This window comes from Armigeres subalbatus, chromosome 1 (genome assembly GCF_024139115.2).
Source record: "Armigeres subalbatus isolate Guangzhou_Male chromosome 1, GZ_Asu_2, whole genome shotgun sequence".
NCBI lineage: Eukaryota > Metazoa > Arthropoda > Insecta > Diptera > Culicidae > Armigeres > Armigeres subalbatus.
Window position 1 is genome coordinate 259,683,363 of NC_085139.1, and position 25,484 is coordinate 259,708,846.

Here is a 25,484-nt window from a genome sequence, read left to right on the forward strand (position 1 = left end):
TCCCTGACTCGGGTCGTTATTTACGTGACTATTTTCATGCGCATCTCGGAATTTATTCCATGTACCACAAGGAGCATGCAATATATTTGAAACAGGTCGACAGACCTTTGCTTACGCGTGTAGATCGAAAGGCCTTGCTGCAGGAATTGAAACAGGTCGACAGACCTTTGGTTACGCGTGTAGATCTAAAAGCCTTACTCAAGGATTTTCTTGGACGGTCTAAAAGTTATGCTTCGTACCAATTCTATTCTATGTACCGTGCTGTGCCCTTATTCCAATCAGCGCCTAATTCCGTTCACGCAAGACAAAATGATAAATAATAAAGAGTTTTCGTATAAAAACAACAGAAAAATATCCTTGTACTTTTCTATGGTTATGTATGCATGAAATCAAGACAAAATTTTCAAAACGACTTATCTGCTTTTGTAAACAAAGATTCAAACGACGATTTGACGAATCTGATAGCTCTCCCACGCAAACCAACACCATCAACAGGTAGCGGAATCCTTCCCCTACCTATTGATGGACATGGTGTTGGTTTGCGTGGGTGAGCTATCAGATTCGTCAAATCGTCGTTTGAACCTTTGTTTACAAAAGCAGATAAGTCGTTTTGAAAATTTTGTCTTGAAATGAAATGAAAACCAGCGTCATTTTTGGCGATTAACAGCGAAAATTTAACCAAAATTTGTTGGTCGTCACTACGAGCGCCATATTGATTGTTTTCATTAACCCACTTGCTAAGAACTATAGATAGTGGAATATTAGATTCTACTATCTAGGGTAAAATGCCCAATAGTGGACCTCCTAGTAGCGAAATTTTGCTCTTCCTGGCATAAGGAGTGGAAATTTTCAAAATATTAGTTTTGCGTGATATCTAATATCAAGCTCTGCATATCCTCTTTACGATACATACATAAAACACTCAAATACTCGACGTTATTCGTTTAAATTAACATTTTAAATTCTGACTGAATTCGCCCTATAGTAGACCCCCTGGGGGTCCATAATAGGAAATTGCTTCCCTATAGTCGACACTTCATTTGATTTTTATGTTCCGTTTCGAGACGTTCTTCTTTCCTATTATAGACTCCCCAAAATATTCCTATAATGGACACTCTCGTGTTTATTTTTTATAGAATTGTAAAAAAATCATCTAATTTTACTTTCCATAGCATTTCTAATGCATGTAGTCAAATCATAGGAGTGTAAGGTAGGTTCTCCCGATGGAATTTCATAGCAAAATGTTTACATTGTGCTATAATAATGCAAAAATGGCTGGAGGGTCCACTATTGGGCACTTTACCCTATACGAAGAACGTTTGTCATAATATTTAAGCATTTTTAAGTGGAAATTTGCCCTGGATTTCAAACACAGCAGCATAATAAGACAAAACAGGTAACATTATAGCGTATTACCAAATTGTTGCCTGTATTTTCCCGATAGAAAATGCTGAAAAGTGAAAAATATCTTGACCGGAATAAGGGTACATCTAAATCTACTCGTTCCTTATTCCGTTCATTGGGTTTGGAGCGAGGTTTGGTGGATGGATTCCGAAAATTCCGTGTTTGAGAATATAATCTATGAGCAAGAAAAGGTACATCGTACATAAAGCCATATGAATGGTGAACATTTAAAATTCTATCCCGCAAGCAGGCAGACCGAAAGGAATTCCGTTAACGACTCTACTCGAAAAGGTTATGGGACCTTTTTCAACTCGTGCCGGGAAAATACAGTTTTTCAGTTAATGATTTAATGATGATTTATAAAGTGAATGCTGGATTTCCGGTGAATACGGACAGTTTTAAACAGCACAATTCATAACTGCGTCGTTCTTATTTATCCGAATTTCTATAAAAAAAACACTGCCCTCTCTGTGCTGTAAAAAAGGTTCTGTTTTACCAAAATCCGTGAATACTTCGTAGAAGTAGGGTTATCCGGTACCTACTTTAAAGAACCGGAACTTTGAAGAATATTCAATTTGAACGAAACAGTGGTACGAACAATTCCAAACAAACAGAGACATTGTTTTGGAAGGTTCAGGTCAGAATTAAAGACCTAGTATCCAGGCTCTAGTCAAAATTACGTTGAGGATAAGGTGTAAAACTCCGATAAGGAATCGTATCTGTCCTTTTCTGTTGTACCTAATGCAATTGGGCAGCTAGCATCAATGTCCATGTTGAATATATCTCGAATGGTAAGTGAAACAAACGAAAAAACAGTCAACTTGGCTATACTAAGGAAATATCATTCATTGTATTTTAAATTTGGAAGGAAATTACATGTTATGCTTTTTATTTGCAATATTATAATAAATGAAAAGATGGATTTGTGAGAAAAATGATGCCTGGTATTAGCATCTCCAAGAAATCAATGTTTTTCGGGTGATTGGAATTAGGAACACGAATGAACGGAATTAGGAACAATGCCATTTCAGATGATTGGAATTAGGACCACATAATTGGTCAATTTTGTTTTCACTAGTGGAGCCTAAGTCTATGAATGCATCCCAACATATTTTATTTTCAATTGTATATAGAAAATGAACTATGTAGCAAAATTGCAGCTTCAAAATACTAAACGGCTATTTTTTAGAGCTTTTAGACATAGCGCATTGTCTTAGGTGAACGGAATTGGGACACAGCACGGTAGCACAAACAGCATGCACCACATTTGAAATAGGTCGACAGTCCTTTGGTTACGCGTGTAGATCAAAAGGCTTTACTTCAGGAATTTCTTGGATTCTACTCTATGTAGCACAATGTGCATGCACCATATTTGAAACAGGTCGATCGACCTTTGGTTACGCGTAAAAATAGCCAAAAACCGATTTTTTTCAAATTAAAAATCGTTTTTTACGCGGATTTTGGGATCTTCGCGGTTTTTCAAAAAAGGTTAGGAAACACGTGAAAACCACAAAAAAAATCTATTTTTAGTGAAGTAATTTTTTACGCGGTTTTTGGGATTTACGCAGTTTTTATTTACGCGGAACGTATCCCCCGCGTAAAACCGACTCCAGTGTAATGTGAATAACCTGCAAACGTAAATTTTGTTCTTAGGGAAAATCCATTAATTACGTAACGTACTTTTTGTATGAAACATGTGCACATTTTGTATGGATCGGCACACTTTGCTAAACCCCTCCCCTCCACCCTCTACGCGTTGCGTAATTTGTGGACGTTCCCTTAACAACATTTGCTAATAAATTTACGATAATAAAGATATAAAAAAAAATTTGCTAATAAAAATAAAGATGAATATAAAACAAATTTTTAAATAAACGTTCTTAGATCTAGTATTTTATTTATTAAATTTTCACCTGAAACTGAATCCGTGCCAAATCCGCGCGTAACCCTAAAATAGTTATGTAAATCCGCGCCAAATCCTCGAAAATCGCAAAAACGGGTAGTCGTAATAACCCTGCAGTTAAGCAGGATCGTTATTGAACTTTCAGAACCGAAATTAATTCTGCCTCCAAAAAGATCGTTCAATCCTTCCAATCATTAATACCTAACTTTTTAACTTTCTCAACAATTTTCATCTGTTCCTCTTTAGGGAAACACTACTGACTACTGAACAACTATGTTTTATGATAAAATGTTTTCAAATAGAATGCAATCGAATAATTTTACATTTTTTTTGCAGCTAACCACAGACAAGTGCAAAACCCTGCTCATCCAAGCGATCTGCCAGATTCTGATGAAATGTAAATCCTCCAAGTATCGGATCGTAAGCCTCCAGGCCCGGCAGGCATCCGGCACCGGACCGGGATGTTCCTCTTCCAGCAGGCCCGTCGAAGAGACGGACGGCGACGCCGAGATGGTGGACGCCCTGGAGAACCTCCCACCGAACGAGCCGGTGGAGCTCGGGGTGGACGCCGCTGCTGCCTCGGCCGATTTGGCCAATCAGAACATCATGGCGGAAGGTTCGGCGAGTGAGGGTTCCGAAGTGCAGGAGGCTAGCTGCGGAGGCGGCGATCCTTGGAATCCGGAGACGTTCCACGAGAGGCTAAGCGTTAACGAGCTGGAACAGATCGATGATGTCGAGAAGTATTATGCCGGAAATTTCCACGTGCTGGCCGAGGAGTGCGGAGTGTTGCTATTGTTGTATACGGTTTTGTTGACGAAGGTAGGTCACCTTATTTGTAATGAGGTAATGACAGGCTTGTAATGATGTGCTCGTTTTAGGGTCTCGAAAGCGTGCTAGGAGAAGTGTCGGATACGTCCGAGCCGCTGATACACGGCACCTATGGCTACGGTAGTCAAGCACTCATCAATCTCATGTTGACCGGGAGGGCCGTTCCCTACGTTTGGGATAACGAGCAGGACGTTGGTGGCTTGAGTAAGATTCTTAGATTTGGTTGAATTGCGACCAGATATCAGGAACACGCTAATTCTCGATTTCAGAACTGAAAGGCATCACGCAACAGTCCGACATTGGGTTCATCACGTTGATGGAACAGATGCAATACTGCACGGTTGGGTTCTTTTACAAGAATCCGAAGAATCCCGTCTGGGTGATGGGTTCGGAAACGCATCTGACGGTGTTGTTTAGCAACGAGCGAAGGCTAGTGTCGCCGGAAACGCCCAGCGAATTGGCCCGGCGGGTTTTTCGACAATTCGACACCGAAGGAAGCAACTTTATACCAAGCCCGTTGTTGCAGGATGTGTTGTGCGCACTAGATCTGGTCAGTGAACCGGAATAGTAAGTACCATTTGACGATAAACTTTCGTTCGAATAAAAATGAATCTGTTTTTAGCGTTGATCTGATGCGCAGAAAGCTCGACCCGGAAAGTCTCGGCATCATCCTGTTGAACGATTTTATGAACGAGTTCTTCCCGACGGAGAAAAAATCCGTTCCGGACACGTTCGATCTGCTGCATTACAACGGCATCCCGAACTCGAACTGCGATAACCGGGTTCGCTATAACAAGGGTCATGCTATCCAGCTGGAGAGCGACGTGCGGATGTGCAACCCGTCGGATCCCATGCTGACCTGCCTGCAGACCAAGTGGCCCAACATTGAGGTCAACTGGAACGACTCGCGGACACCGTCGTTGAATTGACCGCTCGATGTTTCTTTCTGTTTGTTGTTGGCATAATTTTGCAGCAGCACATGACCACACCGATCCCGATAGCGAGAGCTTTTTCGTGGATAATAAAATCGATTCCGGAAATTCTTCTGGGACCGCAGATGAATCCAGCTACATAGTGGAATGTAGTGGACACACAATAGACAGCGCCATTTCTCCGAAACCTGTTTTAATGAGAACCCACACAAACACACTCACAAGGCATATTTATCTCACTCACACACTCATACGCAGTTGCAGCAACCAATCACACAAACTACTCTACGGAAAGAATAATAAAATAGATACTAACTCCAAAAACACAAAGTAGCTGATTAGCGAAAGTAAGTAGAAGCAACAGGTAACAAGTTAGCATATTACTACTACTTAGAAGCAGACATGAGAGTTCTTCTACTACTACAACTACCAAAACAAATAGTCATTATAACCAATTCCCCATTTTCTCAAACTACTAAATAACCAAAAAAAAATCAATCAGTGTTAAAAACAGCTGCGCAGCAAACAACCAACGACAACATTACAAAGAAAACGAACAATAGAAGGCAGAAGTGATACAATCCCCCTTGAAACAAAATCGACAAGTGACCTGTGAAAAGACGTGAATACAAAACACAAAACGGAAATGATCAGAAGCGGAGACAGGGCCAGTGGAGAAGATACGTGTTTACTTCTTGATTTTACTCCCCTCCCCTATTCTTCCTTCTCGCGAGATATTATAACTGAAATTTAATTCCAACCCCGCAACAAAAATCGCATAATATGTAGATTTGTCCTAAAATAATGAAAAGAAATAAAAAAAAATAAATAAAAAAGAACGCGCGTAGGATTATATATTAGGAGAGACAAGAAATACGAAAACGAAATCAAAGAAACTGTACCGTGGAATGATGCGATATAATATATATTAGAAATGACAGAAACCTTATTGCGATGAGATAAAAATAGTTGGCGAAAAGAAGATTTTTCTCGTGGGAGTAGAAGCAAAGAAAATCCTTTCGAATTCAACGATGTCATCCAAATTTAGTGTCTCCACTGGGTCATTCAACGATCAACAAATGGCTTTATCCGTTGCACAATACAAGACATGGCACAATTTCACAGATTATTTTTCACCCCCATCCACTCACTAATCGGACTGCAGGGAGTGGATCGCCCTTCGGAATGCTTTCAGTTCTTCCCCCTCGTCGGAGCTGCTATCCTGCTCGATTTTCCTCCGCCGCTTGGCCTTCGGCATTTGCTTCTGGGCCCGCCGAGCGCGACGTCGTTCCCGCAGTATTGCCTCCGCCTGTTCCAGTTCGTCCAGCTCGGAAGTGGTCTGTGACGATTGACTTCGGAATTGATCGTCCTCTTCGTAGTCATCGTCTTCGTCTGCGGAATGGGCACCTTCCGGGACGATGAACGAATCCATTTCATACATGGACTGTTGATTGCGCAGGCGATCAACAGGCTGCGAGTAGATGTCCAACGTGTTGTTGAACCGAGGTGGGGCGGCTGGCATTTTGAAAGCACCGTGGCGTCGGACGGGACTCCTGGAATGGGAAGAGGAAGATAATGATGGTAAGACAAAATTGTTTGCTTTCGGGAAACCAAAATTAGGTGCCTAGCTTCCATAAGAGGAACATTGCGGTAGTACAAACAGATGTAACAGTTAGTACAATTTATATGTTAACGATTGGAGGCGTGGAACATACAACTGCAACTGTCTAGGTTTTGCATGTTGCGACAGGATAATTTGCGATGAATTGCATCCCCGCAGCTTTGACTTCAATGTAGGGCAATGATATGCAGAAAAGAATTGGCCGACTAAGAAACAACGAAGCCCACGTGTTGACATACGTTTAAGTACGGCGGTGAGGCACTGGCGAGAGCGCTGCACTGGGTTATTACCATTAGGTGGATCAGGCTCTGCCGCAGGAGTGGATGGAAGGTGTCGGGGCCCCCATCAAGAAAATGGGCGGTAATCAGGATTGCAATAATGCTGTCCAATGAGCAGCTCGAAGTAGCTCGAAGTTGTTTCCGTCCTGCTCGTTCTTTTTTGTCAACAAATAGGCATGAGCAGGACCGCGAGAAACTTCGAGCTGCTTCAAGCTCTCATTGGACAGCACTAATGTTTTAGGATATTGCTGATAATACTTGCTGAAATATGCAGAGCACTCCACCATCATATTGAGCAGACATTTCAGAGACGATAACGGATGAAAAGAATAAACATTCATAATGTAAAAGCACAGAGAAACAGACGTCTCACTTAGAACAAAATGCAATCAAAATCATCGTCACGGAAACATAATCTCCCAGTGCTAAATGCACTGTGATTGGACAATCGGAAACCAGGTGGCGGTAGTGTGCAAACGTCAGACACAAGCAAAATCGATGAAAACGCCATCGGTTGCCGATCGACCACCTACAAAAAATTGAATCTTCCGTTGAAAAGGTGAACGATGGAACATATGTTGAGTGAGACGTCTGTTTCTTTGTAGTAAAAGTGTTTCTGTCTAGTATTGCTACATGATTCGTGTGTACGGCGGACGGATAGCTAGCGCTCAACTTCCAAGCAGTGCAGTTGGCCGTACGCGGGCTTTTGATTATTTTTTCAAATTCTTTCCTTCCGTAATTTTCGTTTCGCGGTTGTTTCTTTGTCTCGATGAGTGTTCGACGCGAAAACACGTATCGCATCGATATTATGCGAACGTGCCGAAGAAGCCGTCTTTCGAAGAGCTTCACGACTTCGGTGGGTCAACTTTAGGCCTGCACTGCAACGCGAACAAGTTGTTGGCCTTCAAACAAGTAGAGCGCTTGGGTGCGCATTCGTAAAGGTCGACGACCTTGAGCTAGCGCAGAAAATCGTAGCTGAACACACCGTGAGCCGAATGTCCACACGACAAGCAAGCGATGGGAACGAAACCGATATATCTTCGACCTCGACAAGCAGCAAAAGGCGAGGTGGTCGTCCACCTGGCAAGAAGCTTCGACAAAACTACGGAGACGACGCGAGCGAGGAAATGGATGCTCTGCTTTAATGGCTCTCAGCAGCTACAACATTGCCTCAATTAACATTAACACGATCAGGAATCCGACCAAACTAAACGCCCTCCGAACTTTCCTTCGTACGTTGGAGATTGATATTGCCTTTCTACAGGAAGTAGACAACAAGCAACTCGTACTCCCTGGCTATAACGTCGTCTGCAAAGTGGATCACGCCAGAAGGGGAACGGCTATAGCGCTGAAGGAGCACATTGCGTACTCGAACGTGGAGAGGAGTCTCGATGGGCGACTAATCGCACTCAGAGTACAAAACATAACACCGTGCAACAAACATGCGCCATCCGGCACGGCGCCATCCGAAAGAGAGCGGTTTTACAACAACACGCTAGCCTACTATTTACGTCATCCCACACACGGAAGAAATAAACTACCCAACAGTGAGTTCAATTCATCCAACCTCGAACATCCGTACGGGAAGCCAGTAAAGTAAATGGGGTCGAAGTAGTTTGCCTTTACTCCCATGTTGAAAAAGTACCCAACGAAAAATTTATTTACCCAACTGGAGGTTTAATTCACTCAATTTTGAGTTCAGGCAATAAACCCAAAATTGGCTTCCCGTATTTCATGAAATTTAACATTTGACGTTCTTCATGAAATTTGACATTTACCGGCCTTGTTGTTTTCTAATTTCTTTGCAGTGAGAAAGAGACAAAGCAGGCCGTGCAGTGCCCTATCCCAGCCTCGCACACCTTGATATCTTGCTATCGTACAACAACTGCAGCTCCTAGACGTATGGGAAAAAGTGTGTCCGAACATGCCTGGCTATACGTACGTTACGCACATCTGTTGACTGCAGAGAATTTCCAGGAATTTCAAATTCGATGGCAGTACTGGACTCGTCAGCAGCGAAACTTTCCTGCTTGGATGCAATGATGGTTGTCGTATCCCAAACCGAAGATAAAATCATTTTTCCGTTGGAAATCTACTCACTTACTTGTAAATCTACGGATGCTTTTTGCGATTTTGTCAAAAATCAACCAAGTGAAGGCGCAAATGTTGACCCTGCAGCGCAATTTCACTCAATCATTCGTGCGCATCATTCAACTTGGCGAGAGGCGTAGAAAAAGAACTATTATCTAATGGACAATTAAATCATAACACGTCTGTTTGGTTCGATATGTAGAGGCAAAACTGATATATTTAATGTCATATATGTTAGTGGCATACTATGATACAAACAATTCGATGGTTACTGCGCCAACATCCTCCCTTAACCGAGAATCCGTCCAATGCCAATTGTTCGTCTTTCAGTTTCGAATCTGGGAGCCGGAATCGCCATTGTCAGTATGTCCGCAGCTTGCTGTTGACTTCCAACGTGCTGCAAACCGATCACATTTTCGTCGATCTTCTCGCGTACGAAATGATGACGAATGTCTATGTGCTTAGAGTAGAGTGGGGCAAGAGTGCGCGTGGGGTAAGAGTACGTTTTCGATTTTATTAAGTAACAAAAAAAGATAAACTAGCAGCACTGCATCAGTTTGACAGGTATTCTGGCCAACTATTATCATGTGTAATTGTGAACGATTTGAATAAACAACAAGGAAGATATGGAGTTAGATAATTTTTTGGTCATTTTGCTAAAAATAATTGTGTTTTCGCAACTAGTATTTCATTACCATATATACGTTCAATCAGGTGAACATTATACCATTTCGATAACCTACTGTATAGAGTACTTTATGGTGCAGAACACCAATCCGGTTGGTTTTCAAAGAAGTCAGAACCATTACTTGAATAAATTTTGGGACTGTGGGGTAAAAGTACGCAGGAACGGGTTGGGCAAGAGTACGCATGTGAATCTTCAAGTTCTGATGTCAAACCCGTATCTCCGGCCGAATTAAGACTACTTCCAAAGCGTAAATATCCACAACTCAAAAAAAGGGACAAAATCGAAAATTATCACAAGTTTTGAGGATAAGTTGAAGTAATTCGGTGTTAAAAAGGACTTAGCGAACAAAGCATTGAAGCGAAATAATGAAATTGTATTACGACTTGCTGTACACCTAAACATAGTACGAAAACACAATTTCATCTCAATGATAATTTCAATTAATCAAAAGAAACATCTATAAAACACGCAACGCTTAGCTGGAAGGGGTTGCGAGATGTATGACGATCCATATAATTTTTAGTAAATTCACACAAAAAGTGTAAGATAGGAGGGAGGGGTGATGAAATAGCCAAATTTTACGTTACGTGATTGGTGAACTTTCTTTAAGGAAAGTTCCTTTGTTTACACCACGCGAAACCTGATATATTTTTACCTCTTTTTTTAGTTTTTTGTGTATAAAAAAACAAGGTTTTTCGTATGAAAATGCACATTTCTAGGACCCCCTTCCACTTGAACAGTTACGTAATCCTTAAACATTCCCTAATATATGTTCAATGAACATCAATTAAATGTAATTCACGTATATTTGTGTTATTATTATTTATTTATTCAGACTAAGGCCGAAGTGGCCTGTGCGGTATATAAGAGTCTTCTCCATTCGGCTCGGTCCATGGCTACACGTCGCCAACCACGCAGTCTACGGAGGGTCCGCAAGTCATCTTCCACCTGATCGATCCACCTTGCCCGCTGCGCACCTCGCCTTCTTGTGCCCGTCGGATCGTTGTCGAGAACCATTTTCACCGGGTTACTGTCCGACATTCTGGCTACGTGCCCGGCCCATCGCAGTCGTCCGATTTTCGCGGTGTGAACGATGGATGGTTCTCCCAACAGCTGATGCAATTCGTGGTTCATTCGCCTCCTCCACGTACCGTCCGCCATTTGCACCCCACCATAGATGGTACGCAGCACTTTCCTTTCGAAAACTCCAAGTGCGCGTTGGTCCTCCACGAGCATCATCCAGGTCTCGTGTCCGTAGAGGACTACCGGTCTAATTAGCGTTTTGTAGATTGTCAGTTTGGTACGGCGGCGAACTCTATTCGATCGGAGCGTCTTGCGGAGTCCAAAGTACGTACGATTTCCAGCCACTATGCGTCTCCGAATTTCTCTGCTGGTGTCATTTTCGGCAGTCACCAGTGAGCCCAAGTACACAAATTCTTCTACCACCTCGATTTCGTCACCACCGATGCAAACTCGCGGTGGGTGGCTCACATTGTCTTCTCTTGAACCTCTGCCTATCATGTACTTCGTCTTCGACGTGTTGATGACTAGTCCGATCCGCTTAGCTTCCCTCTTCAGTCTGATGTAGGCTACCTCCATCCTCTCAAAGTTACGTGCCATGATATCAATGTCGTCGGCGAAACCAAATAACTGGACGGACTTCGTGAAAATCGTACCACTCGTGTCAATCCCTGCCCTTCGTATTACTCCCTCCAAAGCGATGTTGAATAGCAGACACGAAAGACCATCACCTTGCCGTAACCCTCTACGCGTTTCGAAAGGACTCGAGAATGCCCCTGAAACTCGAACTACGCACATCAACCGATCCATCGTCGCCTTGATCAACCGTATCAGTTTATCCGGAAATCCGTTTTCGTGCATTGGCTGCCATAGCTGGTCCCGATCGATTGTATCATATGCGGCTTTGAAGTCGATAAATAGATGATGTGTGGGCACGTTGTATTCGCGGCATGTCTGCAATATCTGACGTATGGCGAACACCTGGTCTGTGGTAGAGCGTTAACCCATAAATCCCGCCTGGTACTGCCCCACGAACTCTCTTGCAATTGGTGTTAGTCGACGGCATAAAATTTGGGAGAGTACCTTGTAGGCGGCGTTCAGCAATGTGATTGCGCGGTAGTTGCTACAATCCAGCTTATCGCCTTTTTTGTAGATGGGACACACCTTCCATCCACTCCTGCGGCAAAACTTCCTCCTCCCAAATCTTGGTAATGACCCAGTGCAGCGCTCTAGCCAGTGCCTCACCACCGTGTTTAAATAGCTCTCCTGGTAGTTGGTCAACCCCAGGGGCTTTGTTGTTCTTCAGCCGGCCAATCTCATCCTGGATTTCCTGGAGATCCGGAGCCGGTAGAATTATGTCCTGCGCGCGTTCTCCCAGGTCCATCACCATACCGCCATCTTCGTCTGCTACATCGCCATTCAGGTGCTCTTCGTAGTGCTGCCGCCACCTTTGGATCACCTCACGCTCGTTCGTAAGAAGGTTCCCGTTTATGTCCTTACACATATCAGGCTGTGGCACGTGGCCCTTACGTGAACGGTTCAACTTCTCATAGAACTTTCGTGTGTTATTAGCGCGGTACAGTTGCTCCGTCTCTTCACGGCATCGATCTTCCTGCTGACCCTTTTTCCTTCGGAAAATCGAGTTTTGTCTGTTCTGCGCCCGTTTGTATCGTGCCTCGTTCGCCCTCGTGTGGTGTTGCAGCAATCTCTCCCATGCTGCATTCTTCTCCTGAACTAACTGCTCACATTTGCCGTCATACCAGTCGTTCCTCTGATCCGGAGCCACCGTGCCTAATGCAGCGGTTGCGGTGCTTCCAATGGCGGATCAAATATCTTTCCAGCCATCTTCAAGAGATGCTGCGCCTAGCTGCTCTTCCGTTGGGAGTGCCACTTCCAGCTGCTGCGCGTATTCTTGGGCTAGTCTACCGTCTTGTAGCCGCCCAATATTAAGCCGCGGCGTCCGACTTCGACGCGTGTTGTACACCGTCGAGAGTTTTTAGTGCAGGCATACTGCAACGAGGTAGTGGTCGGATTCAATATTCGCACTGCGGTAAGTGCGGACGTTCGTGATGTCGGAGAAGAATTTACCGTCGATTAGAACGTGGTCGATTTGGTTTTCCGTTTCTTGGTTAGGTGATCTCCATGTGGCCTTGTGGATATTTTTGCGGGGAAAGAAGGTGCTTCGGACTACCATTCCGCGGGAGGCTGCGAAGTTTATGCATCGTTGGCCGTTGTCATTCGATACGGTGTGCAGACTATCCGGTCCGATGACCGGTCTATACATTCCTCCTTCCTACCTGTGCGTTCATGTCACCGATGACGATTTTAACGTCCCGCAGTGGGCATCCATCGTATGTCTGCTCCAGCTGTGCGTAGAACGCTTCTTTCTCGTCGTCGGGTCTCCCTTCGTGTGGGCAGTGCACGTTGATGATGCTATAGTTGAAGAAACGGCCTTTAATCCTCAGCTTGCACATCCTTGCGTTGATTGGCTGCCACCCAATCACGCATTGGCGCATCTTACCCAGCACTATGAAGCCGGTTCCCAGCTCGTTGGTGGTGCCACAGCTTTGGTAGAAGGTAGCCGCTCGATGCCCGCTTTTCCACACTTTCTGTCCTGTCCAGCAGATTTCCTGCAGCGCTACGACATCGAAGTTGCGGGGATGTAATTCATCGTAGATTATCCTGTCGCAGCCTGCGAAGCCTAGCGACTTGCAGTTCCATGTTCCAAGCTTCCAATTGTGATCCTTTATTCGTCGCCTAGGTCGTTGCCGATTGTATCCAGTCGTATTATCTTCTATGTCGTTCGTAATAGTTGTTTTTAAAGGCGGCTTATTGGGCCTGCGCAAACCTCCTGTCTCGTCGGAGGGCCGTCGTGTCAGGGCTGTTTAGCGTCCCACCTAACACCAGGACTTGGGCTTGTGCGCTTTGAGCGGCACACGGTCGCTTTGGCGGAGCCTACTTGCGGATACATGCAGCTTTTTATAGAGGTTTAACAGGGCCCACATCCAAGGCAAGCCCCACAACTCGCAGATGGCCTGGGGAGGGATCGTCAAGCCCTTGGACATAGTAGTATGTTGTATGATCTCCAAATTGTCCTGGCGTTTGAATCAAATGGTCTACTGAATCAACAATGGCTTGTAACGTTTTACGTTTTTTACCGTATGAAATTTACGTAAATTTTCGTAGCTTCAGACGTTTTTATCCTTTTAAGCAAAATCAGGTGAAAATAAGTTTTTTGAAATTAATTTTGATTATTGTTATTGTAGCTTTTGACGTTTTTGCCTTTCTCGTACAACTAAGTTGAACCGAAAGGCTATCATTTCACTCCGAAAACGAACTTTTTATAGAAGACTCTGAGACCCATAGTATTATATACCAATCGACTCAGCTCGACGAGCTGAGCACATGTCTGTCTGTCCGTGTGTATGTATGTGTGTATGTGTGTGCACAAAAGCTATAAAAAATATTAGACAACTTTTCGTTTCGTAATCCTTAACCGATTTTCTCGCAACAAGTTTCATTCGACAGGGGACAAAGCCTTGTTGATCACTATTGAATTTTATAACGATCGGTCATTGCGTCCAAAAGTTATGAAGAAAATGGTACATCGGACCATATAAACCCCATATAAGGTTGGTGTCTTAACTAAATGCGAGAAAGGCACCACCAACGCTAGGTGGAATAATCTGGGTTTTCTTGTTAAGTAAAATAATGTTCAAATTCAAATTGCATTCGGTACGAGTCAACGAGAAAGCAATTCGTCGACATGGTTTGTGTCTCGACTAAATGTTGTGATGTTTGAGTACTATGACGACAGCCATATTCAATATGGCAACGATACTTTGTATTGTTCTATGTAGTAAAGTTAGCTCGATGTTTCCAAAGGCGCGAACTCTATGTCGCCATTTGAAATTTAAATTGGTGCAATTGCTAAATAATCGGTTAATTGTTGTAGAAAGTTTTTTGTTCAAGAACAAACTCAAACTCGTTCATTTCGCTTCCATTTGCGGGTTCTAGGCATTTCTATTAAAGAGTTTCAGTAAAGTTCAGTTTGTCGAGATAATTAAAGTGATTGGAGTGATTTTGTACGTGATTGTAATTAGATTTTTTCGTTCGTTCTTTAGATTTAATTCTGTTGTCGGTGTAGCCGACTCCCGCAATTTTTTGTCGAACTACTCGTTATCTGTTTAATGTTAATTAATGTTTCGCGTTGGACTTCCAGCGCGTGGCGCTTTTTTTTGTACGGGCTGAAATTTTCGGAGTCGACGAAAAGGATTTGTGGCATTTCCGCCGTTTTATCGTTTGGAGGAGTTTTTTGTGGAGTCCGTGCGCTCGTCAAGGCCCGCCCTTCGGTGTAGCGAAACGGAGTGTTGTGAAGTTTCGTCGAAAAGTTCAGAGAGCTCGACGCGTGTAATACGTCGCCAATTGCGTACCACAGTGGCGGATTGGAACCGAAGGCAAGAGTTCATTTCATCACGGGCGGCCATAGCCGTAAAAAGCGAAGCCGTGCGGACGTACGTTGGTTCTTGTCCAGGGGGGGGGGGTATCAACCCAAGAAGCGCAACATCCGTTGACGCAGCTCTCTCGAGGAAATAGGAGGCCTTCCGTCCAGCCGCCACCCACTTCGCAACTTTAGTTTGGCCATACTTGCACGGGACAGGGGGCCGCAGGGACTATGTCCAACGGTTTGACGACCCCTCCCCAGCTGTCTGCAAGTCAGGGAGAACTGCCTAGGATGTGGTGGGATTTAGCAGTGGGCTCGTTCAATTGGTGCCATTGGCACATCAGGGTTGACCCCAATAAGATCCTGATTATGGTATACTGGTTGTATGTTATTGAACTTTGTCTCTGGGTATTGAAATATTGTGAATGCGAGGCCTCCCTGCATGCCGCAAGGTAAGAATAGATAACCATGGGATCAATAAGGCGACTGAACCAGCAGCATTCGACAGCAGCCGCAAGGGGGACCCAATAGCAATGATATCTTCAAGCAAACAAAAAAAAATGACGGTGGAGCGGTGTAGAGGTGTGCGTCGCCGCCGACAGTTTTGGCACACCGCCGCCGCCGGCAGTTTTGCATCGACGCGCCGCTGTTTCAAATTTGTCACGCCGGTGGTCTATAATTTTCCACGCCGATTCAAAATTAAACAAGTCTGCAGGATATTCCGTGGAAATTTCGATAATTTATTGAAATTTACGTAGATTTTTCCGAATTGGCGTAAGTAGCCCCGATGCCCAGGGGGGGCTTTAGCCCCTTTATCTATTTCTCTAGTTTGTGTTTCTTTTCAAAACTTGTCGAACATTTTACCACCTAATTAAGCTACCTTAGTGGTAATGTGATAAAGACGATCCAATCACCTAAGGCAATTGCGGATCAATAACACTCATCCATATTCTTTTTTCTCAAGCATGTGCTTTTTGCTGTAGTCCATAGTATCGAAGTATGTTTGTTTATTAGCCGATGAATGATTGCTACAACGACTCAAATTGATGGCGTATGGCTATGCGTCTAAGTGTAGTAGCGCTCGACTTTGTCTCGCACACTGAAAGGATAATATGTGATGAATCGCCGTCAGGTTCCCACCGGTAGACAGTGAAAATGTTTACAGATTTCATAAATATTCTATCTATCCCAAATGAAAAAAAAAATGCAACACACCTCCAGGGATTCCGACGGGAATGTTCCAAGCTTATCGAAGGGATCCTCCAGAGATTCTGAAGGTAATCCACGACGGATTCCGACAGGAATGGTCCACGGATTCCAATGAGAATCTTATGAATATCCTCCATCCTTTAGGAATTTCGACTTCCTGGAATATTCTAGGAATTTGAACGGGAATGTTCCAGTGAATCTAAAGGAAATGTTTCAGGGATTCTAATTAGAATCGTTTAGAGATTCCGAATGGAATCCTCCAGGAATCCCGACGAGAATATTCCTGGAGTTCCAACGGGAATGCTCCAGAGATTCCGTCAGAAATCCTCCAGGAATTCCAACGTGAATGTTCAGGGATTTCGTAGGCAATTTTGATGTGAAAGCAAATCGTCAAAGGATACCGAAGCAAACCGTCGAGGGACTCCGTATCATTCCTCCAGAGATTCCGTAAAGAATTCTCCAGCGATTCCAAAGGTATATTTAGGCCAATCGTTGAATAATTACGAAGCAAATCGACGAATGAATCCAAAGCAATTCATGGAGGGATTCCAAAGTAAATCGTCGAGGGAGCCCGAAATTAATCTTCTAGAAATTTCGAAGCTAACCGTCGATGTATTCCGAAGCAATTCATCGAGAGATTCCGAAGCAAATCATTCAGGGGTTCCGAGGCAAAACGTCGAGAGACTTCGAAATAAACATTCAAGGGATTCTTAAGAAAATCGTCGAAGTATTCTGATACAATTCGTCAAGGAATTCCGAAGCGAATCTCCGAACGATTTCGAAACAAATCTTTGAACGACTCCAGAGGAATTCCAAAGCAAATTAACGAGAGATTTTGAAGCAAATGCTCCATGGATTATGAAGGATATCCCCCACAGATTCCCAAGGGTATTCCTTAACGATACCGAAAGGATCCAGTGTGAATTCTTCTGGATTCCGGTTGGAATATTTCGATTAATCTGAAAGGAATTGTTTAGAGATTCCAATGAGAATTCTTCTCAGATGCTGATGGGATCTGTGAGGATTATCATGCTGCGAGGCAAGCGGAAGTCTGATGGAAGACTGTCACTCCACTCCGTGATGGTTGACCACATGTCTTTGACTGTTTTAAAATCAATTAGATATTGCCTTTTCATAATTAACCACAGGCGTAATTTCACTACCACACAGGAGTCTTTCTCAGAAATGGAAGAAAAGCTCATTTCCCTTCCACTCATTTCATTACAGGCTCAATATGGGAGATAACTCTTTTGTCTTCAAACTTTTTCATTAATTCATTATGCTATATGTTGAAAATTTATATCACTGCTAACCAACTTTTCAAATCCTAGGGGGCTTTTTTTTCTAGGAAGGGCTAAACTCCCCATTGCCATTTGGCAATTTGTTCATTTGCCAAGTGTCGTTCGGTTGAATTGATCATTTTGCTAAAAAAAAAGTCGTTTAGCTGCATAGGTAATTTGATATGAAATCCGTTTTTCTCAAATTATTTGTTTTGCAGAAGGGGCATTTTCGGTCCAAATGACTCTTTCTTCCAAACGACAATTTCTACCAAACGGCATTTTCGGCCAAGTGATCTAGTCGATCAAATGACTTTTTTGGTCAAACGACCATTTAGGCCAAATGACATTTTCAGCTAAATAAGCTGTTAGGCAAACAACTTTTTCAGTTAAATTACCAATTCGGTCTAATGAGCCTTTTGGCTGTTTGTCGCTATCCGTCAAATGTTATTTTCGGTCAAACCATTTTCACCTAATACCGTTTCGGACAAACGTTTAATTCGGCCTAATGGAATTTGGCTAGATGACTTTTGGGCTTACCTGTTATTCTTGAACTTCGGCCAAACGACAGGTAGGGTCATTTGGCAGATAAACAAAAGGCTGTAAGGTATTTGGCCGAACAAACCATTAGGGTTCATTCACAAATTACATAACGCTAAAATTGACCATTTTTAACCCCCACCCACCCCCTCGTAACGTTTTTTTGTATGGAATGGTTCTAAAATTTGTATGGGCCGTAACGCTCGGACAGACACCCTCCCACCCCCAAAAGCGTTATGTAATTTGTGAATGGGCCCTTAGGCCAAACCCCATCTGATCGACAATTTAATTTTGCTGAAATGTCCATTTGGCCACAAAAGTCGTTTGATCAAAAAGATGTTTGGCCGCAATGGTCGTTTCTCAGAGAGGCCATTTGGCCGAAAATGTTATTTGGCCAAACGAGTGGGTATTTTTGACCATATTAGCCGTCCAGTAATCAACATTTGGCCGTTGGATCAAATGACATTTTCGACCAAATGGCCCTTTCTGTCAAACAACCATTACGGTCGAACGACATTTTCGGCCAAGCCAAACGATCATTTCAACCAAACGACGTGTTTTTTTTACTCATATATTTATTTGGCAGGCACTCTGTGTTCTTAACCGCTACTGTGCCGTGATCTACTGTGGTATTCTGCTGTACAGAATCCACACAGAATCTATTTTTAGATATCCATTTACTCGTTATTGTTGTCGTTGCCAGTTCATCTTTGTCGTGCGTCCATTGTGTCCGTGTGTCCATGTCGTATATCCAATGATCGTTGCTTTGTTCGGATGCCATTTAATCCGGGTAACGTTGGAGGAATGCCTCCGAGAAGAACAAGTTGTCAGTCGTCATCAGGCAGCCGTGACGGCAAGGCGCGTACCCCAAACACCACCGTATGGGCTGCGGATTCGGCGACTGACGAGGGTTAGGTGGAGGGGCTGGGAATCGAACCCATGACCATTCGCTTATAAGGCGAACGTGTAGCCAACTACGCTACGGGACTCCCCTACAAACGACGTGTTAGAGAAAAATGCTTTTTCGGCAAAACTACCAATTCGGCCTTATGTCGCTTTGGCCAAATGCGATTTTTGACCAAACTGTTTTCCATTGTATAACCGTTTTGCCCAACTTTCATTTCGGTAAAATACAATTCGGTTTGACAATTTTCAACTTAACGTATTATTCGGCCAAACGGCTTTTGCCTAATGATTTTCGGACAAACTACCCTTCCGCTTTTTAAATAATTTCCCATTGATTTTCCTAAGATTTTTTTTTATGGATTAAAAGAATTCCCCGTAGAAATACAAAAAAAATCCTAAAAACTGATTTTTTTGTTGAATTACCGAACGGTTTCCCGTAATTTTAAAAAATCTCTTAAAGTTCTGAATAATTTTGGTTAAAATTTCGCAAGAAATCACCGTTGAAGAATTTTCTGTGTAAATTTCAAATAATACTCAACAGATACTTTCCGTGGATTTTCCAAACATTTTCTTGTAGAAACTTGAAACAATTTTCCTTAGAAATTCTTAAGTACTTCTTTGAAATTTCCAAATAATTCTCATAACTTCATAGTAGTTATGGAAAATTTGAAAACAATTTTCAAATGAATATTTTGGAGAAGCTCAGAGAATTTTCGGGAGAAGTTTATCAGATTTTCCGTCGAAATTCAAAAGAATCTTCCTTCTTTTTTTTAATCTCCATGCCGATTCACTCCGCCGCCGACCAAAATTTTGACAAACGCGGACCGGCGCACATCTCTAATACCAGAGGATCGCCGGGAGGAGGACCTGCCGTGGACGGAGGTCGTGAACCCAAAAAAGGCGAAACGGAGTCGTCAGCAGGTCGCAAGGAGTGCGACACAAGGAGCGGAGCAGGTCACTGCTAAGAAGGGTAGAGCCCGTGAGAAAAAGGGTGCGCCTTCCAATAGTCCCTCGATGGGGGCCGCCTATCCGAATCATGTAAGTAATGGCGTGAAAAAATATGTTTGTCGCTACCCTACGTCCTACAGCCACATATGAGGTGGCGTCTTACAGTGGATAATATTCAGGAATATCAACTGGTGGCGGTTGAAAACAAAAAACCTGCTGCCAGCTCAGTTAATGTTGCTAGTCTTCATCTTCATCCATCGAGAATGCGACTTGTGAATTATGGCTTTACGACAACGCTATTATACCTATAATGCTATTTGGCGAGCGAGCTGTATCACAACTTCGGCTAAAGCCTTTTGCGCTGCAGGACTCAAATTTGAATATTCGTTTTAATTTTGATGACCCACCTGATCGACTGCAAGTACTTCGCCCGCATGTCCTCCGGATCTTCGTCGTCCTCCACGGGACCGTGATGAATAATGGAATCGTCCACGAGGTGCGGATCTTCCGATTCGTCTTCATCGTCCTCATCGCCATCATCATCGGACACCGAAGCTTGGGTCATGAAGAAGTCACAACGTTGCTTCCGTTTCCGTCGCTTGGACGGCGGTCTCTGCCACTTTGGAGGTGCATCTCGAAGAACCGCAGGTGGTGGTCCCATCAGCTCCGATGAAGATTTCACATTCTGCGATAAAAAAAAACAAATTGTAGGATTGGTACCACTCGCGACTAGGTAATGATACTCACCGATCGTGCAGTCTGAAACACGTCATCCTCGTCGTCACTTGATCGCCCAGGTTCGACAGCCGGCTCCTCTTCCGATTCACTACTGACTATCGCCTTCCGTTTGGTCCGGGGTACGATCATCGACATCTCCTGCTGGGACGCTCCAATGCGATCGTCGTGCGGCTGCTTGAATGCAAATTTGCGCTCCAATTCCTGACGAAAACTGCTGGTCGCTGCCTGGCCTTGCGGTTTATGTTCTTCTGCCCCTCCTGGCCGGCAGGAGGCGGCAAAGAACGGTGACTGGCGATTGGACGTTGCGGAGTGGGTTTGCATCACCGGAGCGGAGTTCACCTCCAGTTTGCCGATGTCGTTGGTCCGACTGAGACGCAGCCGGGTGAAATTCAGCTTCTTGCGCAGGAGAGACGGTGATCGTTCCACGAATTGGGGTGATTCCTGGGGTTTCGTGGGGGTGGATTTCTTGTGTGAGGTGGGCGTCGTTGGCAACGGAATGTTTTCCTTCTGGGAGGTCACACTGGCGAGAGCGTCCTCCAGATCGTATTCTTCGGTTTTATTCGAGTTATCGTTGGATTTTTTCAAGGCATAACTGGTACCAAACAGGTCGTCATCACTGTCTGCCAATAGGTCTTCCAGGTTTCCAACGTCTAGGTTTTTGAACTGGGATGGCTTAGGTTGGCTTTTCGAATTGGGTGGTGTCTGAGAATTCGGCACGACTTCTTCGCTTTCGGAATCTTCCTTGAGATCCTCCAAGCAACCGCCGATGTCCAGATCTAGTTCCTTATTCCGACGAGCGCCTGCGCTCAATGGGAACAACTCGCTACTCGGTAAACTACGGACGGATGACGTGGAACACGGAATCGCTTGAGTTTCGTCCTCAGGAAAGTTGTCTCGTAGGAAGTCTTCGATAGGAATCTGACTTTTCTCTGGTTTGTCAGCGCGAGCCATGGCCGAAAAGTCGGCTCCCAAGAAGTCCTCATCGAATAGGTCCAGTTCTTTTTCTCCACTCGTCTTAACCGTCTGAGGATTGTCGTCCTGCTGCATTTTCATCTCCAGCTCTTTTGGATTGAACAGGTTTTTGCTCAATTCCGCGATTTGCTGCGTTACAGACGTCTCTAGCACTGTCGGTTCCGCTCTGTCCAACGCGTCAGTTGACAGCTCCTTTTCGGGCATTTTGGATACTCGATCCTCAACTGGTTTTCGACCGTCATTCGGAATCGATTCTTCGACTTCCGCGACCGTCTGCAAGCGGTCAAGGAATTTCTTTCCAACCTTCGAGGGCGGCTTCTCCGCTGGTTCATCGAACAACTGATCCAGGCTGCCGAGTCCGAAGTATTCCAACACCATACGGAAACCAAGCTCCTTGGGCCGGCTGGTCAGCGGCGAAGCGTAGTCCGAATTCTTCGCTTTCTGTATCGAACGATTGAACGCTCTTAACAGGGGGCTGTTGTTGTAGTCGGCGGGAGTGCGCTGCTTTTCGCTTTTGATTGTTTTGGCGGTTCTGGATTTGGCTTTGTTGTGATTGATTGGAGTTTCTATGTCCGGAGGGGGTGGTGGTTCGGGAGGATCCACGGGGTTTGGTCGGTAGCGCGATTCTTCCGCTTCCACGAAAGGTGGAAGAAAGTTTTGTGAATCGAACAGATTTGAAGTTGTGGGGTCGTAGAGAGCTTCTGGAATGGATGGAGAGTTGGAGGGCTCGTGACTGGGAAGGTAATTGGAAACGTTCGTTTTGATGTTGTGTGTTGAAAATCTAGCGAAGATGTCGTTAAATCGCGTTACTTGGTCGTCGGTGACTTCCACTTGGTCAGCGTTTGCGCCACTTTGAGGAGGCCGTAGTCGATCAACAGCGGAGCGATATTCTTCAATTTCTGAAACTCGATCTTTCAGTGATGTTCGACCGTCAAACAAATTTTCTATGAATTTCATTTCCGACTTCAAACAATCTCCTCGATCGTCTAATATCACGAGATCATCCTGTTCGCTGTCTCCACCAACGGCGTTTAGAATTTCACTTTTCTTCATCACGTCCTTCAGATATTCAATGTCTGTCTCCATAAAAAACTTCTTCAAAGGATTTGGACAAACAATGGATTTGCTAATTGGCTCGCCGTGATCTTCTATTTCCTTTCGATCGTTCAAGTACCGCTCCCTGCCAAGCCTTGCTTTGTGTCGAAGGAGTGGCTTGATGAGCTTTTCCAGTTCCTGTTCTTGTTCGGTTTTTCCCAACCTTAGTGACGCATCCTGCGGGGCCCGAAAGCTTCCTCGAGACGTATCCAAAGAATTAACCGAGACGTCTTCCTTCCTCGGCGAACTTGAAAAAACTTCCCGCTCTGTCGCGTCAAGATCCGTGTCGACTTTTCGGAAAAAGTTCCGCACATCTTGAGTTCCACTTGGAGCGTCGTTTTTCTTCCGCTTTTTTCGAGTTTCACGCTGTGCTGAAGCTTCACCTGCTTCATTATCGTTCCGATTATCGTCGGATTTTCTTTTCTGCCCTCTCTTGGGCTTGACATTTTTCACTTCCTCAGCTTCCTCCGGTATCTTAATAAACGTCTCCACACATTTCGGATCGAACTCCGTCGGAACAAGCCGAGGCGAATGTCGATACAAAATCGCATGAATCTCTTTACTTCGCGACAGCTTCTGGTTCGTTTTATCCTTCGAAGCCAGAACATCCTTCAGGGTGGTATGCTCTTTCCCCTCCGTGACCAACATCAGCACCTTTCCGACCCGTTGTCGCCCGGTCCGTCCGATGCGCTGCACAAACCGCGTCGGATTCTTGGTGATGTCGAAGCACACAATTAGATCAACTTCGCCCACGTCGATGCCTTCCTCGGCGACGCAAGTCGCGATCAAGGTGTTGCACGCACCCGTCCGGAAGTCCTTCATGGCGGCAATTTGCTCTTTCTGCGTGACAGCACGCAACCCTCCGCTGGTTCCACCCTGACCAACGATACACTTCGGCTTGATAAGCGGCCGGTTCTGCAGCAACAGCCGATGGATCATGGCCACCGAATCGCGATACTCGCTAAAAATTATCACTTTCGAGTCCGGGTTGTTCTACAAGTACGGAAAAGAAACATTAATAGTGAGACAACGATCTACAAAATGTCGCATTAACTCACCTGAAAATGCTCCTTCAGGTTGCGCTCCAGAATGGCAAACTTCGGATGCCCAAAATCGATCACATCGTTCGTCTCTTCTTTTTTAGCCACAGCACCACCCTCTGTGAGCGCTGTGAAAAATATCGCCAACGGATTCCTCCCGTATTCTTCCCGCAGTTCGTCCAGGAAAGCCTTCAACCGGGCATCCTTCGCCACGAAGTACTTCTCCTCGGTCCGGTTGTGTTCGTCTTCGAAAAAGTTCAAAAACGATCGCACCCCATGCTGGACCAGCAGTTCCAACGCGTGGTACATGCTGACGCACGTGATAAAGTCCGAATTGATGGCCGAGTAGTTCGGATGCCGCTGGATCATATTGTTCTCCCGGAACTGCTTTTGCTGCATTATCAACGACCCTCGGCTGAGCGAACCGAGCCGTCCCGAAAGCACGTTCGCATCCATCAACCTCCTCACGTACGGATCCACGATCTGAATGTACTCCTCCTTTATCCGCGTCAACTTGGGCCCCAGCGGAATCACCACCGTGCGAATGTTCTTCTTGAACGTGTACGGCGACACGTCGATCGAATTCTCCCACCGTACTTCGATGTGCGAAATCAGAAGATTTTTTATGACCTCCGCCACGTCCTCCAGTGTTCGACCCGGCGTCGCCGACAGGGCCAAAACCCGAAAATTCCTATTCGTAGTTGCTATCGCCTTTATCACTTCCGTATAAGCATACCGACCTTTCGCCTTGTGTGCCTCATCCACCACCACCAGCTTTACCCCGTCCACCGGGAAGTTCTGCTCCGGCGAATTGATATCCGCCAGAACCACCTGGGGCGTGACGTAGAAAACCCGCTTGCTCTGCCACAGCCCGGTCCGATTCTTTTTCTGCTGTCTGCCCGTCATCTCCGCCGTGTCCTCCTTCGGAATTCCCATAATCTTGTAGCACGCTTCGATCTGCTGGTTGACCAGCGGTCTGGTCGGGGCCATAAAAATCACCTTCCCCGTCGGATACCACCGGTAAATGTTGTACATCACCACCGCCGCGATAAACGTCTTGCCCAGCCCGGTCGGCAGCACTACCAGCGTATTTTTGAACAGAGCTGCCTGCACGATCGAGAACTGGTACTTCCGGACCGGGTAGTTCGTCGGATAGATCCAGTTGTCTCCGGCGTTGTTGTCGAACCCAGCGTAGCGATCGTTCTTCCGCAGCTGCATGCCGTCCACCAGCTGCGAAAAGCGTGCGTCCATCAGCTGCAGGACGCTTTCATCGCCCAGCAGTTCGCTCTCGTTCAGCGAGTAGCTGGTCGCGTTGAGAAATCCGCGGGACGTGCCCGCCGATTCGTCGTTGGCACTCGTGGACTCATTCATTTCGGGCGTCTTTGAATGGAACGCAACCTGATTTCAAACACTGAACATTTTCCTAACACTTTTCATGATTTTGGTGGGGAAGATTGCATAAAATTAAGTACAAAAACAGAAAACCAGACCGTGAACAATTTTACATAAATTACGAAGTTTCTTTTGTTGATGGTTTCGTGACTTTTCGC

At 44.8% G+C, this 25,484-nt stretch overlaps 2 protein-coding genes across 2 annotated transcripts in view; one reads left to right on the forward strand and one right to left on the reverse strand.

The window, feature by feature from the left end:
* The window catches only part of LOC134207028 (ubiquitin carboxyl-terminal hydrolase MINDY-3 homolog), a 20,964-nt gene extending 14,915 nt beyond the window's left edge, over positions 1 to 6,049 (forward strand). The window contains exons 2-5 of the mRNA XM_062682768.1: positions 3,644 to 4,126; positions 4,186 to 4,339; positions 4,405 to 4,702; positions 4,758 to 6,049. Coding sequence (XP_062538752.1) covers positions 3,644 to 4,126; positions 4,186 to 4,339; positions 4,405 to 4,702; positions 4,758 to 5,064 — 1,242 coding nt within the window. The 3' untranslated portion in view covers positions 5,065 to 6,049. The remainder of the gene's footprint in view (positions 1 to 3,643; positions 4,127 to 4,185; positions 4,340 to 4,404; positions 4,703 to 4,757) is intronic.
* Positions 5,816 to 25,484, reverse strand: LOC134207027 (uncharacterized). The gene is made up of 4 exons (XM_062682767.1): positions 23,953 to 25,484; positions 20,837 to 23,887; positions 20,497 to 20,774; positions 5,816 to 6,620 (listed from the first exon to the last, which is right to left on the reverse strand). Exons 1-4 carry the CDS (start codon positions 25,303 to 25,305, stop codon positions 6,218 to 6,220), a joined length of 5,085 nt encoding a protein of 1,694 aa, XP_062538751.1. The 5' UTR covers positions 25,306 to 25,484; the 3' UTR covers positions 5,816 to 6,217.

What these genes read in the sequence shown, in the direction of transcription:
- LOC134207027 (XM_062682767.1), bottom strand. Translation starts at nt 25,305, where the DNA reads ATGAATGAGTCCACGAGTGCCAACGACGAATCGGCGGGCACGTCCCGC. An exon ending in ACCTGAAGGAGCATTTTCAG is followed by an intron (nt 23,888 to 23,952) that starts GTGAGTTAATGC and finishes CCGTACTTGTAG; the next exon opens with AACAACCCGGACTCGAAAGT. An exon ending in AAGTACTTGCAGTCGATCAG is followed by an intron (nt 6,621 to 20,496) that starts GTGGGTCATCAA and finishes TTCCCATTCCAG; the next exon opens with GAGTCCCGTCCGACGCCACG.